Raw genomic sequence first — 16,555 nt, forward strand, 5'->3', positions numbered from 1 at the left:
TGGTGGGTACCTCCCCACATTCATTATTGAAAAGAAAACATTAAACTACAAAAATAAGTGTAAGGAAGTCCAGCGGGGAGGTTCTGATTTTTCTCATAATAATTATGTTAACAATAGGGAATGGTAGTTCTCATCTCTAGCATAGATAGAAAATGGTTATCCCTACTCTGGCAGACTCTGAGAACCTCCTACCTATTTTTCCTCCTGGTAATCCAGCATGATCTCTGAGCTAGATATTCACATTTTAGATTCTCTCTGATACATTTGTGACTGGTCTAGGGCCACACGGCTGGCAGGTAGAGGAGCTAGGAGTTGAGCCCAGGCTGTCTGTCTCCAGAGCTCTTTATAGAACACACGTGGCCTGGCTTCCTTCTTCAGGAGGCTGATATCCAGATAGAGGAAGAGGATCGTCTGGGCTGGTGAGGCTGCTTCTGGAGCCTGGCAGTCGCTTCAGGGCATAAACTAGCTGAACTGTGCTCTGAGGAGAGTCCTGTGAGAGGTGAGTGGTCTGGAAACAAGACACGTAAAGAACAGTCAAAGAAACTGATGATCAAAATAATAACAATAACGAATGAAGGGATGCAGCTAACATTTATCAAGCACTTACTATGTGCCAAACACTGGGCTGAGGTCTTCACGTGTACCAACTCATTCAGAACTCATGACTCTGTATGATGGCATCCCTATTTTACAGATGAGGAAACTGAGGCTTGGTGGATCTTGCCTGAGTTTGCACTGCTGGTGGCAAAGCCAGGGTCTAGCCCAGGCCCATCCAGCTCCAAGCCAGTGTGACCCTGTGCCACAGAGGAGAGGACCCAGGCCCATCAGCTGGACGTGAGCAGGAGGTAAAACTTGGCCTATTGTGAGTGAGTGCTTAGTTCCCAGGCTACGGTGATCCAAAACTGGAGTGAGCTCCCAGTCACTGGAAGTGTTCAAGGTGAGGGAAAATAACCAGCAGATGGGATCCCCTAGGCAAGATGGACTCTGAGAACCTACCCAGAATGACCTAAGTGTCCAGGCCTGAATTGACGACCCCCTCACCTCCCAACCAATGGATGAGCTGCTTCTTCCTCTTTGGTCTAGCACTGCAGGGCCAGGGCAGAAGAATCCAGAGTCCAGGCACGGATCACTGCTTAATGTGTGTCTTCCTTCTGGACCAGCACTCCATGCAGGCAGGACCGCGTCTGTCCACTCAGCCTCTAGGCATGCAACTTACATTTGTGATTTGGTTGAATATAGCAAATGTAACTCGGTTGAACAGGAAAGCTGTCGTGCTGTGCCAGTTCCCAGAAGGGTCTCAGAGATCGCAGGTGTCCTGCACATTTCACCTCCCGGCTGTTCCCCCTGCTCCCCACCTCCCCATGAATTCCACTCCAAAGGTTTTCAAGTCTATTTGCATGAGCTGTTTGTGCTACTTAGTACCACATAAAAAAAGGTCAGTCTGCCTTCTGGGTCCCTCTGGGCTGTGGCCCTCCCCATCCCTTTTTCTTTTGCAGGTTGTGGATAGGAACTTGCCAAATTGTTCTTGGAAGAGAGTCAGAGGCACAGTGCAAGCAGCAGGGAGAGAGGGGTGGGTGAGGCGGATGCCAGGCTGAAGCACACCCCAAGGTCAGCGGGCTCCTTCTCTTCTTGTGGGGAGGAGGGTTCTGCCCTCCCCAGGATCATGGGCTGGCAGAGCCAGGGTGGGAGAGCGGTCCAGCTCTGTCCGGTTCACCCAACCTTGTCCCTGGTTGGTCTGCCTCACCCTGGGCCCAGAGAGAGTGAGACAGATGGTGGGGGCTAGGTCAGGTGTGTTTGCCTGAGCCAGGGGAGGAGCCTTGGAAATACCTATCTGTAGGCCGCAGAGAGGGAGAGCGGCCACCTCTCACCATTCGTGTGATTCATTGCTGTCACAGTTGAACTCCAGGGGGCCAGAATCAGCCAGCTCAAGCCAACCGGCTGCTGATTTTATGGAGCCAGCCCCAGCCCCAGCCCCAGCCCCGTGCCTGGTTGCACAATAGTGGGGCACTTTCCAAGGCAGGGATCGCAGAGCAGGTGATGGCGTGATCAGGTATCCTGAGGGACTTGGGGTGTCAGGGGCTGCCAGGTGGTGGGCCCCCCGCACCATCCAGAGGAGTGGGTTCCTGCCTCCCAGCCAGGCTTGGAGGTGGCCTGGTGGAACAGAAAGAGGCTCAGGACATTTCCTCGTGTTCCCTCTAGCTGTGTGATCTGGGGCAGACCCCAGCATCTTTGTCAGTTTCCTTCTCTGCAAGATGAAGTCCTTCCTAGCCATGGGGTAAGCTGGGCTCATGTGTACATCTGGGAGCCTTGGTTTCCTTAACTGTCCAATGGGCCTATCAATATCTTTCTTGTTACCTCACAGGGTCAGAGTGACACAATGGACATAAAAACACTGAAAATTTTACACGTAGATATTATGTTATCGTCGACAATAACACACAACCTAAAAGTTGAGAATTATGTGTTATTCGGGGGTATTACTGAGGACTATTGTCTGGGAGACAGCCTCTCAGATAGCTCTGTGGAACTGTTCCGAAGAGGTAAGGGAGAAGCCAGGATATATAGGAGTTTTTACTGAAAAACAAACAAACAAACAAACAAAGCCATGTACAGCTAAACATGCAAAGATGACTGCTAGCCACAAAAACCAGGCATCCCAAGTTAAGGATTTTAGTGCCTTTCTATGTATGGGAAGATGCATGAGTCTGGGCTCATTGAAATTATTCCTTTGATATTCATCTTAACTGCCTAGGGCCAGTATCCTGTTTTTCTTCACCCTATATTCCCCTCAGGGTGCACTGTCACCAGCAGTGGCCGATGGTTTGATGGTGGGCAACATTCATTGTTTACTAAAAAATGGCAGGCAACATTTTTTTGTCCACGTTATTAATATTTATATTACCATCCAGTTCCTTATGTGCTCTTTCTTTGATAGCAGGGTTCCCCTTCTATCTTTTAGACTGGGGTTCAAGTTTTGACTTGTCCATGTACCATGGGAGATTCCTCTTCTGTAAGATGGGTATCTCAAAACTTGCTCGACTAAGTCGTTGGACGGAACGAAGCAGATCAAACAGGCAAGAGTTCTTTGGAACAATCAAGAGCCATAAAATGGATGGAATTGTTACCAAGTGATCAGAGATGGGCACCAGACTCTGTGAAGACAGACATTTAACAGACCCCATGATCTGTGTCCTTGAAAAAGCCAGAATAGACTTGGTAGTCTTGTGAAATAAATGCCAAAGATGATTACAAAGCCAGATGTGAGCCATTTGGGCCATGTCAGTGGAATCCAGAAGGTCATGGAGGAAGACCGGGAGCAGCAAGGGGTAGGCTTGATCCTGGAGGTCTTCCTGGAGGTATTGAGTTGGGACCTGCTTTTCAGAGGTAGGGAGGGATGTGGTTACTGGAAGGAGAAGGGCTGCAGCTGGAGAGAAACAGCCTCCGTTCTAGTTCAAGCCCAGACGTGACTTCTTAGAAAAGTCAAGAATGCATTTCTCTCCAGGGTATTCACTGTGGGAGAGGTGGGTCAAACGGGTTTGCCCTTGTCACCAGCTGTAGAAACGGAAGAGGACGTCCCCATCTCCTGCCTGCTCGGGGAGCAGAAAGACCTGGGTGACCTTGACTCTGAGTACATTGCCCTTTGGCAGCTCCCAGGACCTGTGGGCCCCATGGCTTGCGCCATCTTGAAGCCAACAATTAAGGAATGGACCCTCCAGGGCCCACCCCCTCCCAGCCCTGCCTTATAAGACCCCAGGGACCCTGGCATCCACAGCCACAGCAGGAGCCAGGAGCCAGCGTTCCTTGGGGTTCGGGACATCTGGGCAACACAGATGGGGCCTGAGAGTCACCACCTTCCCTGCCGAGGGACCACGCATGCCATGCAGCTGAAGACGGACCTGAGCTGGGAATCGGAGCTTTCTAGGGGCTTCTGGCTTCTCTCCAGCTGTGAGCCAGCACCAGGAGGATTGGCTGGGGGCCTGGAGTCCAAGGCTGTGCCCTCTGCTCTGCAGACCCCCACACCCAGGGCAGGTGGATCTGGAGGATCCCATCTCGAGGAGACTGGTGATGAGGGCCTTTGCCTCGTTGCTGGCTCTTGAGCACCAGGGAGACAAAGCTCAGCCGATGTCCCAGTCTGTTAACTCCCTACCCCACGAGCCCAACCATGACCACCCCAGACGGTTGACCAAGACTGAGGAATCGGGAGACAAAGGACGCCTGCTGGGGGAAGACAGGAGAGGCTGAGGCACGGCGACTGAGGACACTGTCCCTCTGGACAGGCAGCACGGAAGGAGGGATCTGGAAGTTGGGGCTACCTCTCCATACCTCCCAAATTGCTCCTTGATTTCTGGGTCTTGGGGAAAACAGCAGTGTGTGCCCCTCTTTGGCACAGAGGAGGAGGGGTTGGGGGTCTTTGCCTTGTGGTCTTTCCAGGATGGAAGAGTGGTGCTCCCACCCCAGTTGCCCCCCTTTCCCAGAAAAGACTGGAAGAACAAGAGGTAGGGCCAGATGCCAGCAGGAAACAGCCATTTTGCATGGGGTTTCGGGGGAGGAAGGGAAGGCTGGGGATGCCGGGTGGGTGGCTGGCTGGCAGAGATCATGCTGAGGGTCAGGGACAGAAAGGCACCCCAAGAGCCTGCTTTAAAGATCACCCCACTGGCGACTGAGCCCAGGGAAGGGATTACCGCGAGTGTCCTTGTCTCCTGGAGGGCCGGCTCAGGGTGAGGGTAGTGAAGCTGGCACTTATTAGGACCCTCTTGGCCAGGCCTTCTACCTACATCACATCTATTCCTGCGACAGCCCTGCAAGGTAGGTGTTATCATCCCATTTTATAGATGGGAGAAAAGGACTCGGAGAGGTAACCTTCCCCAGCATCACGCAATCCGTAGTAAGGAGTCAGGATGCAAGAGGATTTAAGCGTGGGTGCATCTGTCTGCAAGGGACCCCTGTGCTGCTCGCAGAGGTGCATGGGGGGAGGCTTCCCTGGGCTTCTCTCCGGGGGATCGTGGCCATGATCCAGGTTGAAGGAGCCAGGGCCTCCCTGGAAGGCTGTAGGGTGTCTCTGAGGTGTGTGTGGGGGTCCCTGTTCCCAGTGTCAGCCAGGCTGATGACCTCAGTCAGGACAAGGAAGGACTTGGGTGTGGGTGAGGTGAGAGGGGCAGGACCTCCTTGACTCTTAACATCTGGCTTCCCCTGAACAGACAAACGAACACTTTTATGAAAATTGCTGCAGGGCTCCAGGTGAAGCGCTGGAGGGGAGCAGAGGGCGGGGGCTGGGGAACTCCCCAGGAAGGACTCTGGGGAAGCCGTCGGCTGGGGGTGGGGTGTGCCGGCCACTCGCTGTCTCTCCGTGGGGACAAACTAGTTCTTGCTACTTATTACAGGTGATTTCATGGGAAGAGGCTGCGTTAGGCAAATTGTGGGTCTGCCTGTGCAGCTGGCAAAATTATTTCACCTCTGGAACTAATCCATTCAGTTAACAAAACTAGGGAGCCACTAAGTGCCAGGCCCTGTTCTAGGCACTGGGGATCTAGGAATGAACAGAACCAACAAAACTCCTTGCTCTCTTGGAGCTTAAGTTTTAGTTAGGAGAGAAATGAGAAGCAAGATAAGGAAAATATGTATTTAATCAGATATAGTAAGTGCTACAAAAAAACCCTCGAATTTGAAATGTTGCCGAGTGGGTGTGTAAATGTTAGGTGGGGATGCGAGGAAGGGTCTTTGCAGTCAGTCTTTGAAGAATGACCTGAGCAAATTCAGCCAGGAAGTTCTCTGGAGGAAGAGTCTTCAGGAAGAGGGAATAGCCATGTGAAGGTCCTGAGGCAGGAGCGTGTCTGGAGGATTAGAGGACCATAAAGGGGACCAGTATGGCTGGAGTGGAGAGAAGGTCAGAGAGGTCAGCCCTTTATCTAGAAGCCAGATAAGGACGGGCTTCTAGGACACAGCAAGGGCTAGACTGGGACTAAAGGCCCATCTAGCCCCGAGATTTAGGAACTTCTCCAAGTGCCCCACCTGGGGAATGTCTGCTTGGCGCTCTGGGCCGTGAGCACGCAGTTTTCCACTTGGGAACATGTGACTAGGCCTGGTCTTGTGAGAAGCTGGGTCCCTGGGCAGGTGGGCCCCTGCCTCGTGGGGAAGGGACCAGGAGCCTGGAGGCAGGGCTACCTGCTGGGGTGGGGGGGTGGCCCCCCAGGACAGATCTCAGCCCAGTCAGACAAACCCCTCCAGGCCTGCCTGTCTCTATTTCCAGAGTGTTTTCCAGCCCGGGCAGCTCTGAGGGGGTGTCATGAGTCACCCACTCAGGGCAGGAAGCTTTGCTAAGGAGGGACAGGGTGGTTCGTGTCATCTGACCAGAGCCAAGGGTCAGTGTCTGGGGCCAGACCCTGCTTTTCAGTGTCTGTGTTGGGATGGCCGAGCAGGGCGACCCACAAGGAAGGGACCTGAGGACGATCCTGTGGTCCCAAGTGAGCCACACAGACTGCTTATTTTTTTTCTTTCTCTGTGGCCACTTATATTTTATTTTTTTTATTGGAGTATAGTTGCTTTACAGTACTGTGTTAGTTTATACTGTACAGCAAAGTGAATCAGCTATACGTATACATACAGCCCCTCTTTTTTGGATTTCCTTCCCATTTAGGTCACCACGGAGTATTGAGCAGAGTTCCCTGTGCTATACAGTAGGTTCTCATTGGTTGTCTATTTTATACATAGTATTAATAGTGTATATGTGTCAATCCCAATCCCCCAGTTCATTCCCACCCCCACCCCACCCCACTTCCCCCCTTGGTCAGAGTGCTTATTGCAGCCTTGCTCCAGGCCCTGTCAGGGCCCTCAGGGGCCAGGGAACAGGGTCTTGGCTGAGCCAGGGTAGGGGCTGCCCTGCCTCCCCGCTCCCACTGTTGGCTCCTGGCTCCAGCTGGGAGGCCGGCCCTCCATACCTGCCTTCCCACTGGAAGTGCTGTCTTCTGTCCACCCCGCACTGCGGCACCAATCGGCAGCCCTCAGAGGCCTCGCTAAGCTGCTGGTATCTCCTGCTGGGCCGCTGGGCGGATCTGACATCATAGACTCAGGTGAGTCACTGGGGGCTAAGTTGGGGGTCCCAGCTGAGGAAGGGTGGGTCACACACCGGCTCCCCATCTCTGCCCAGGTCCCGGGGTGACACAGGAGGCTGCAGCTGGTGCCTCGGGCCCCGGGCCGTGGCCTGGAAACATTCCCTCCCCACCCAGGGCAGCTTCCAAGGACCTGCTGCAGGTCTGCCCAGTCCCAGGGGACTCCTAGCTCGAGAACAAGCCCTCGAGGCAGGATCATCAGGGCCAAGGCCTGACTGGGCTGGAGGAGTGAGGTGTCGCTGAGTAAAGGCCCGGGGGAACCCACACGTGCCCCTGAGTGTCTCCCTCAGCTGCCTCAAGGGCAGGTGGAGAGCAAGGGCTCTGATTCCACAGGCTGTGGCCCCGGCCAGTGCCCTCCTGGCTCCTGGTGACCTTTGCAGGCACCTTGGGCTGCACGGAGGCTGCTGGCTGTGGCACCTCTCCCCAGTGCTCCGCCTTCCCGCTCCCACTGCGTTCTGTGGCTCACAGCTTCCCCCTTCCTCAGATCACTGTGGAGGTCAGAGAATCTCCCCCACTCTCACGTGGATTCTGGCCCAGCCTGCCCCGGCAGGCAGGCAGGCAAGCCAGCAGGCAGGCAGGTAGGCAGGTAGGCAAGCCAGCAGGCAGGCAGGTAGGCAGGCAGACAGGCAAGCCAGCAGGCAGGCAGGTAGGCAGGCAGGCAGGCAGGCAGGTAGGTAGGTAGGCAGGCAGGCAGGCAGGCAGGCAGGCAGGTTGGCAGGTAGGCAGGTAGGCAGGCAGGCAGGCAGGCAGGCAGGTAGGCAGGCAGGCAGGCAGGCAGGCAGGTAGGTAGGCAGGCAGGCAGGCAGGCAGGTAGGCAGGTAGGTAGGCAGGCAGGCAGGCAGGTAGGTAGGCAGGTAGGCAGGTAGGAAGGCAGGCAGGCAGGTAGGCAGGTAGGCAGGCAGGCACGCACGCAGGTAGGTAGGCAGGCAGGCAGGTAGGCAGGTAGGCAGGCAGGAAGGCAGGCAAGTAGGCAGGTAGGCAGGTAGGCAGGCAAGCAGGTAGGCAGGCAGGCAGGCAGGTAGGCAGGCAGTCAGGTAGGCAGGCAGGCAGGCAGGCAGGCAGGCAGGCAGGTAGGTAGGCAGGCAGGCAGGCAGGCAGGTAGGCAGGTAGGTAGGCAGGCAGGCAGGCAGGCAGGTAGGTAGGCAGGTAGGCAGGTAGGAAGGCAGGCAGGCAGGCAGGTAGGCAGGCAGGCAGGCACGCAGGTAGGTAGGCAGGCAGGCAGGCAGGCAGGTAGGCAGGTAGGTAGGCAGGCAGGCAGGCAAATAGGCAGGTAGGCAGGTAGGCACGAGATGAGGGCTCCCTTGCCAGTCCCTCCTCCCTCCCTGCCTTTGTCTCTTCCTGCCCGTGGGCTCGGCTGGGGTGTGGAGGAAGGGCCACTCTTCCATCCAGGCCCTGGGTCACTAGCACCTCATGACTTTCTCTTCCACTGAGGACACAGCCAGCAGCTCCTGCCATGGACAGGTGGTACCTGGGTGAGTCCCCTGAACCCCATCCCCCCACCTGCTCAGACTCTGACACAGGTGTCCACCCCATCACTTTCAAGTGCATCCCCAGCTCCCCAGGAGTACAGGAAAAGCAGAAACAAGGAGAGGCGGGATTTCTAAACAAGGGCATCTCGGTATGGGTCCTGGGCGTGCCGTCATCTCTGCTTCCAGCATCTCTGAGCTGCAAGAGCTGGGGAGGCAACTTGTGCAACAGCCCCCTTTCTGTCTGTGTGTCCATCTGTCTGTCTGTCCGTCTGCAGGAACTCTGAAGCCAGACTGCTGGGTTCAGAGCTTGGTTCCCCCACTTTGTAGCTGCCTAACCTCTGGCAAATTATTTTACTTCTCTGTACCTCAGTTTCTTCATCTATAAAATGGGGATGATACTAATGCTTCCTTGCCTCATAGAGTTGCTGTGATGATTAAATGAGTTAATTTTTGTAAAGTGTTTAGAACAGAGCCTTGCATATAGAGTTAAAAATGCAGCTACTGATTTGCTTTCCCTATTTCTCTTGTCTTCTATCATCTCCTATCTATCTACCTATCTATCCATCTATCATCTTCATCATCATCATCATCTATCATCTATCATAGTCATGCATCTATCATCTATCTATCTATCTATCTATCAACTTTCTACCTATTTTTATACTCCAGAAAGAATCCACAGTGGCTTACAAAGATAGACAAAATGTACTAAGATACCAAGATAATGTATAATAAGGAGGTACCAGTGTCTGTGTGGAGGGCCCCAGGAGTTTTGGGAGTACAGCCATGGGGGCTTTCTAGCTCTGGTTTTGTCCCTGACTGGGTGTTTCAGGCAAGTCCCTCAACCTCCCTGCCCTCAGTCTTCCTGGGCTGCCCAGTGGGGATCATGGCGCTGCCCTGGCCACCTTCAGGGTCATTGTGGAGTCAATGACCAGCTCAGTTTCTTTATCTGTGGAATGGAGCAAGCGTGCATTCAGCAGGACAATGCATGCAAGAACTTGACACATGCTCAGCCCCTACCAAATGTTAGCTCTGTTGTATTTTCATGAATATTCATCACTTGGCCCTGAAAGCAGAAGAGCTGAATGGGTGTCTCGGCTCCTGGGCTGCAGGCCGTGACATTTCCCCTTTCCATCTCACCCTCATGTTCATTTTGCTGGAAGGTGGTTGGCTTTTCTGGGTCTGACAGTGTATGACAGTAACAATAATGACACTTACTGTGTACCAGGCCCCCTGCCACACCCTTTACCACATTATCTCACTTTCTCCTCATCACAACCCATTCTACGGATGAGGAGACTGAGGCACACAGAGGTTAAGTAACTTGACAGAGGCCATATACTTAGCAAGTGGAGGAGCCAGGAAATGCACTCAAACCTTGATCCCCTGCCACTGCTCCAGGAAGATTAATAGATGGAGTCCTTTTGAAGGACTAACCCACCCCTGATGGACACTGACTGCTGACCTTGGCCCTTTGGCTACAATTGAGCATCAGCCTCTTCTGGAAGCCAATTCGATTGATTAAAACTCAGCCAGGAATATGAGCATCCATGGAGTACCCAGTGCTGCGGTCCCCAAAGTGAGTGGGGCCACAGTAGAGGGGGGAGGAGGCCTTGGAAGTGTGGGAAATTTCCTGATTCCTAAAGCTGAGGGTGTGGCTCTCAGTCTCCACCTTGCCTCTCACCGCTCTGTGCCCTTGAGCCAGGGCCCTACCCTCTCTGTGCCTCAGATGCCTCATCTGTAAAATGGGGAAATAACACAAAGTGCAAGGAACTAACAGGAACGTGTTTTGCAAATCATGAAAACAAGGCGCTCTCCCTGTGGCAGGGCTTGGTCCCTCCCGAGGGAGCCTACCGTGTAACAGTGGGAAACTGGCACGGAAGCTGTGCTTCATGGCTGGAGAAGGAAACTGCCAGAGGCTGCAGGAGACGAAGGGTTGGTTAGGGATGACACTGACTGAGGTGTGAGCTGTTAGATGCAGCCTGGATGGATGAAGAAGATAACAGAGGAAAGGGTGTTCCCAGGCAGCGAAGGCCTGGAGGTGTGAACGTGCATGGGGGGCTCAGATGGGCTGTGAGGCGGGAGGGGCCGGGTACCCTGGGACCACCGCAGAGGAGGAGCCTTGAGTGCCAGACAAGACACATCAGCCAAAACAACGATCTCCATAGCGGTGGGTGAGGTGGGCCACTGCTAGGGTCAGGGGCCTCCATGGGACCCCCGACCTTGCCCCCCAGGCTGTAGTATACACGGAATATATTTCGAAACTCCCACTTCCCCATTGTCACAGCCCCAGCCGTGACCTCTCCGGCTGGGGGAAGGACACCACGGCTGATCTGTCCCCCGCACTTCTCTCTGGAAATTTCCTTGGGGAGGGTTTGGAAAGCCGGCCAACTCCTCCCTGCCCCTGCTGCCCCTGCACCTCCTCATGCCTCAGCAGGAGCCCCACTATCCACACCAGGGCCTTTCTTGTGACCAGGGTAAATATTACCTGGCGCTGTTAATGTTTAATGTCTCCCCCATCCCTGGCCACCCCACAGCCAGGCACTCTCCCCGAAGCAGAGGCAGCGGGAAGAGGGCAGTGGGACGTGCCCGGTCTGCGGGGGGACATGGCAGGGTTGTCGACAGATGACGGTGAGTGTGTGTGTGCGTGTGAAGCATTAGGTGCCTCGGACCATCTTTGGAGGGTGAGCAGGACCCCACTCTTCTGCCTCCTGGCACCCCTGCCTTCCAAGAGTACCCACCGCCCCTGCCTCCTCCCGTGCCAGCCTTCCCGCTAAGAAAATTTGCTTTTAAAAGAGGATCCCACCTTAACTCCAAAGAAATCTAGCTTGAATGGTGGAACCTTGGGTGCCAAGTAGGAGCTGCTGGGGGGTAGGGAGTGGTGAGCTTCTATCTTGACTTTCTGGCATGCATCGGTCCTGGTTCCATGTATCTTTGGGACTGTCTAAGCTCAGAGCAGGAGGCAGATGGGGGTCAGGCTGGCTGGGGCAGGAGTGGGCCCCTCTGCTCAGCCTTCTCAGGCTGGCTTTGGGGTGAGAGCCCCCAAGTTCACGACACGCGCCCAGAAGTCATCCTGCGAACGAAGGTGATCAGGCCTGGAATCCAGTGGGCCTTCTGTTGTCTGTGGTGGTCTTAGAGCCAGATCTAGAAAAGATGAGGGCTTAGGGTGAGGGCTGGCTCATCCAATGGCTCAAGACGCAGTGGTCAGGGAGGAGATGGGTTCCTGGTATGGTGAGGGGAGCTGTGAGTTTGCTCATGGCTCTGACACTAATGCCCCATGTGACCTTGAACAAGACCTGAACCAAATCTGGGGAGACAACTTCGGAGGCCTTCTGCATGGTGACGGGTGCCTGGGCGCCCCATAGGCTCCCTTGGCCTCAGGCCCTACAGGCCCAGGAGCAGACCCCTTCTAGCCTGTTCTCTCCTGGCCTAGGGCAGGTGTACCACCAGGACAGCTGGGCTCACCGGGCCCCACGGCCCAGGCACAGTTCAGCACAGCCTGGGAGGTGCCAACTGGTGCGTTCCTTTGACCTTGGGCACTGCTTCCCTAGTGCCAAGAAGGGGCTCAAGTAGGGCAGAAAAAAGGGGCCACCCTAGCCGTGGCAGAAAAGCTCTGGCCAGGTGCCCTCCAGCTGCCCAACAGTGAGTGTGCTCAGTTTACAGGGCCGGAAGCAGAGCCATGATATCTGCTTGGGGCTGGAGACTGGACTGAACCAGTTGGCCTTGAAATGTCTCCTTCCTCCTGACCACGTGACAGGCAGCCCAGCAAAGGGGTTAAGCACCTAGATTCTTAACAACCAATTGCCTGGGTTCATTCCCAGCTCGACCCTTTTCTAGCTGTGTGACTGTGGGTGAGTTGCTTTGTCCCTCTGTGCCTCCATCTTCTCATGGATTATACTGGAAGAATATTAATGCCTCATAGGGTTGTTACAATGGTTAAATGAGCTACTGCTTTGTTAGCCTCAGCCTGGCACGTGGTAAGCACAATATATTAATGCTTCTGAAATAAATTTGCTTCCTCCTGAGGACAGCAACGTAGGAGAGAAGAATCTAGAAACATGGGTCCAAGACCCAGTTCTGCCTCTAACTTTTATTGGGACTTTAGACAAGTCTTCAAACTGGGCCTCAGTTTCCTCCTTCTGTTCAGTGAATGTTAAGGTTCTATTTATTTATTTATTCATCCATTCACTTCACAAATATTTGCCAAGTACCTTGTAGTTGATTATTTATATGGAGAGAGGTTGCTGGTGAGTCTTATGGGAGATGCCTCTGTTGGCCTTTTCTTACTTTTGTATGAAGCAAGGAGAGGAAGGAACCAGCCCCTACCAGACGTGCCAGAGGCCTCCACAGGCATCGTGGGTCCCTGCTTTGGAGGCACAGTATTTGGTCCCAAGCCGATTGCTGGGAGCCACCTAGGGCAGTGGGGGCAGCGGCATTAGCAGACTCACCAGCCCCTGCTCGTGGATGTCTCTCCACCAGCCTCGCCTGGCCCCCTTGGACCCCTAGGGGTGCTGGGATGGGAAGGATGGGAGTTCCACTGTTTCTGTGGCTGAAACACACCACTGTCGGTGACTCACCCTTCACCCACTTCTGGCTCTCTCCTCAGGTGGCAGCCCCAAGGAGGACGTGGACCCATTCTCCTATGGTGAGCCTGGTGGGCCCCTCCTCCGCACCCTTCCTGAGCACCCCCCCGCCATGTAACCCTGGTTCCTGGTCTCTCCCAGCCCTGGGTTATGTGTCCCCCACCTTCGCCAGTTACTGTAGGGCTGCTGCCAGGTTGGCTGCAGGGAGGGGTCTGGGATCACTCATTCCACTTCCTTGCCCTCTCCTCCCTCAGACTATGAGACTGTCCGCAACGGGGGCCTGATCTTCGCTGCCCTGGCCTTCATCGTGGGGCTTATCATCATCCTCAGTAAGTGAGGCCTTCGTGTGGGAAGTGGGGTGCTGCTGGGGACACATCTCAAAGCCACTGAGCGCATTGGCTTCCCAGGTGTGGGGGGGAGAGCCCTCTCGCCCCCTTCCCAGATCCTGGAAGGGGGAAGTGAGTTTCTAGGATCCCCTCCCCTCCCCCACGCAGGATGTGGAAACGGAGGGCCACCTTGATGAAAAGAGGAGTCTTGGATGCCCCACTGCTTGGTCCTCAGACCACCCAGGAGGTTCCTTCTTCCTCCAGTGTGCGCTCCAGTGGATGCCGGGGGGAAGGCTGTGGAGATGGGAGAGCTGGCTTTCAGCGGCCCTGGGAAACTCCAGTGCACGTGGAGCCAGGCGAAGGGAGGGAACCAGCCTCCACTGGACACCCCCTCCCCCAGATCTGGACGCTTTCTTGGCTTGAGCTACATCTCGGCCCATTTAATCCTCTTGGCAACACTGAGGGATGGCCACCAATGTCGCCATTTTGCAGATGAAAAACCAGACCCACCCTGAGAGGTGCAGCAAGCTGCCTGAGGTTCCATAGCTGAATAGGAAGCGGAGCGGGTTCAGCCACAACCACCTCCCCCAACCCCCTGCCTGCTGCCAGAAGGCAACCGTGCCTGGCAGCCAGAGGCCTTAGGCACCCCTGTTAGTTTACCATGGATCCCCTACTCTCTGGGCCTCAGTTTGCTCATCTGTTAAATGGGGATGATCCCACTTGCCTCAGAAGGTTAGGGCTGGCAGCCAACACACAGCAGCCAAGAAAGCACTCAGAAGGATCCAGCATAGGCATGGGATGTTCTAGGGGAGAAAAGGGTCCTGGCTCCAGCTCCAGCCCCAGCAGGCACACAGCAGGAGCTTAATAAATGCTCGTGGACTTGTTCAGGTGCAACCAGAAGAAATATATACAGAAACACACAAATGAAAAGAAGAGAGAGAATGTAGCAGATATACCTCTGTGTCCTGGGATTCTAACACATCCATGGGTGGTGCCCCACCTCCTGACGGCTGCACTTTGCAGACGTGGCCAGTCTCCCCGATTCCCCTGGAGGCTCCCTGGTGGCAGTGTTGAGCACGTAGGAGGTGGAAGACAGATGGACAGGAGCAGGGGTCTTGGCTCTGGACTTCCTGCCATTCTTCTCCAAGAGCTTCTTGAGCAGCTTCTGCATGCCCAGCACCACGCAGGGGGCACCACAATGGCCCAGGCTCAGCACCACTCTCAGTGCACTCACAGTCCCCCACGGAGTCACTGCAGTGAATGTTTGTTGACTGACCAATTGACTGACTTGGGCTTCTGAATGCTTATGGTGCAGCCCTATATAGAGAGAGACAGCCAACTGTGGCCTCCAAGGCAGACACCAAGCGGTACAGGCAGGTGGGAGGGAGGAGGGAATACAGAGCCGAGTCCTCCAGGGCAGAGAGGGTCTCCTTGGAAAACTAACCTCCTGTCTCTCTTTAAGGCAGACGATTCCGCTGCGGGGGCAGGAAGAAGCACCGGTGCGTGCCTGCCTGGGTGACTGATGGGGTGGGCGGGGCAGGGGTGGGAGGAGCATGTGGAGGAGTTTGGTCACTGAGGCCTGTGAGGAGGGTCTACAACTTCGGGGACCCCTGAACCCACCGCCCCCCCCCCAACTTACCTGTCTGCTTCCCTCCATGCCAGGCAAGTTCACGAAGATGAGCTGTAACGAGAGGTAGGTTTGCGAGGGGCGGGCAAGGGGGGTGGCCGGGGATGGCTGTGGATAATAAGGAAGAGGTGGGGACGAGCTGGGAAGGACGTCAGGGTCTTTCATCCATCAGCCAGGCGTCTGTCACCCTCATGTGTTTTTTTTATTACGCGGGCCTCTCACTGCTGTGGCCTCTCCCGTCACGGAGCACAGACTCCGGACGCGCAGGCTCAGCGGCCATGGTTCACGGGCCCAGCCGCTCCGCGGCCTGTGGGATCTTCCCGGACCGGGGCACGAACCCGTGTCCCCTGCATCGGCAGGCGGACTCTCAACCACTGCGCCACCAGGGAAGCCCCTTCTCATGTGTTTTTAAACGATGGCCAAGTGCCTGGCGTGGCGTGTGTAGCCAAGGGAGGCTGCCGAGGCATGCCAGGGAGAGGTAAGATGAATAAGGAACGAAAGGAGAGTCCCGACCTCTCCCCCCTCACCGCCCCAATCCTGTCTTTGTCTTTGCAGAGCCAGCCGTGTCCACCATGGCACCGGGGCTGCTTGGGAAGCCCTCCCTGAGCTATAGGTCTTTGTCCCCGGAACTGCCAGGCCCTCGGGCTGAAGGAAGCCCCGGGTTCCGCATGACCCCGTGATGATAATAAAGCCGGCCTCAGAGACGGCTCCTTCCCTGGCCTGCCTCCCTCCCTCCTTCTCTCCTGTAACTGCCACCATCCGCTCCTCCAGGTCGGAGTCCATACAGCCCGGTCCCTTGTTTTTCAATTATTCGCTCAGGCGCCCATGCCTACTTACGCAAGAAGTTCAGTACCATCCCCTCTAGGACTTTCCTAGCGATGCCAAGGACCCCAGGGACGGAGGGCTCAGCCTGCCTTCCAAATGCCAGGCAGAGAGAAAGCCGGAAAGGCGAAGGTCACAGGTTCAAAGCCGCTGGGTCTGTTGGAGCTGCCTGATCATCGGCCCAGGCCCTGGGTGGGGCTGTTGGAGCTCTCCAGTGGGAGAAGCTGCAGCCATGCCCTGGGCTGCCACAGATGTAGCTGTTTGTGGCCATATTATGTGCTCTGCCGTTTCCCCAGGTGCACCAATGTGCCAGGGTGGGTGGGTCTAGGGGTCCGGGCGGGGGCCTCAGCACACGCTCTCTTCCTATCCCCTTCCTGACCCTGGTGCTAAGCTCCGGCCACCCCTTTTCCGCTCGTGGGGCCAGGGGGCCTCAGCTGGACCTAACCTCATCCACCTATTTGGGTGCTGACTTGGTTAACCCCAGGGCCAGGGGCCAGAAAGTGGACGGTGAGGGTGGGCCTCTTGTTAGCCGTTTTCTCCAGCCCACTGTCCACTCTGGCAGGCACTCACCCAGGACAACTTCAACCCAGGATGGTGTCAGGCTGGCCCTGCTGCCAGTGCC

At 55.5% G+C, this 16,555-nt stretch overlaps 1 protein-coding gene across 1 annotated transcript; it reads left to right on the forward strand.

Annotated features, from left to right (window-relative positions):
• Positions 1–11,084: 11,084 nt before the first annotated feature.
• On the forward strand, positions 11,085–16,089 carry FXYD2 (FXYD domain containing ion transport regulator 2). Its single transcript, XM_081239940.1, has 6 exons — positions 11,085–11,206; positions 13,182–13,220; positions 13,413–13,487; positions 14,951–14,983; positions 15,147–15,177; positions 15,667–16,089. Exons 1-6 carry the CDS (start codon positions 11,182–11,184, stop codon positions 15,722–15,724), a joined length of 261 nt encoding a protein of 86 aa, XP_081096066.1. The 5' UTR covers positions 11,085–11,181; the 3' UTR covers positions 15,725–16,089.
• Positions 16,090–16,555: the final 466 nt, after the last annotated feature.

The sequence above is a fragment of the Mesoplodon bidens genome, assembly GCF_964165515.1.
Source record: "Mesoplodon bidens genome assembly, chromosome: 7".
NCBI classification, from domain to species: Eukaryota; Metazoa; Chordata; class Mammalia; order Artiodactyla; family Ziphiidae; genus Mesoplodon; species Mesoplodon bidens.

Coding starts and splice junctions, on each gene's coding strand:
- FXYD2 (XM_081239940.1), top strand. CDS start 11,182: ATGGCAGGGTTGTCGACAGATGACG. Junction 11,207..13,181: donor AGGGTTGTCGACAGATGACG/GTGAGTGTGTGT, acceptor CTCTCTCCTCAG/GTGGCAGCCCCAAGGAGGAC. Junction 13,488..14,950: donor GGGGCTTATCATCATCCTCA/GTAAGTGAGGCC, acceptor TCTTTAAGGCAG/ACGATTCCGCTGCGGGGGCA.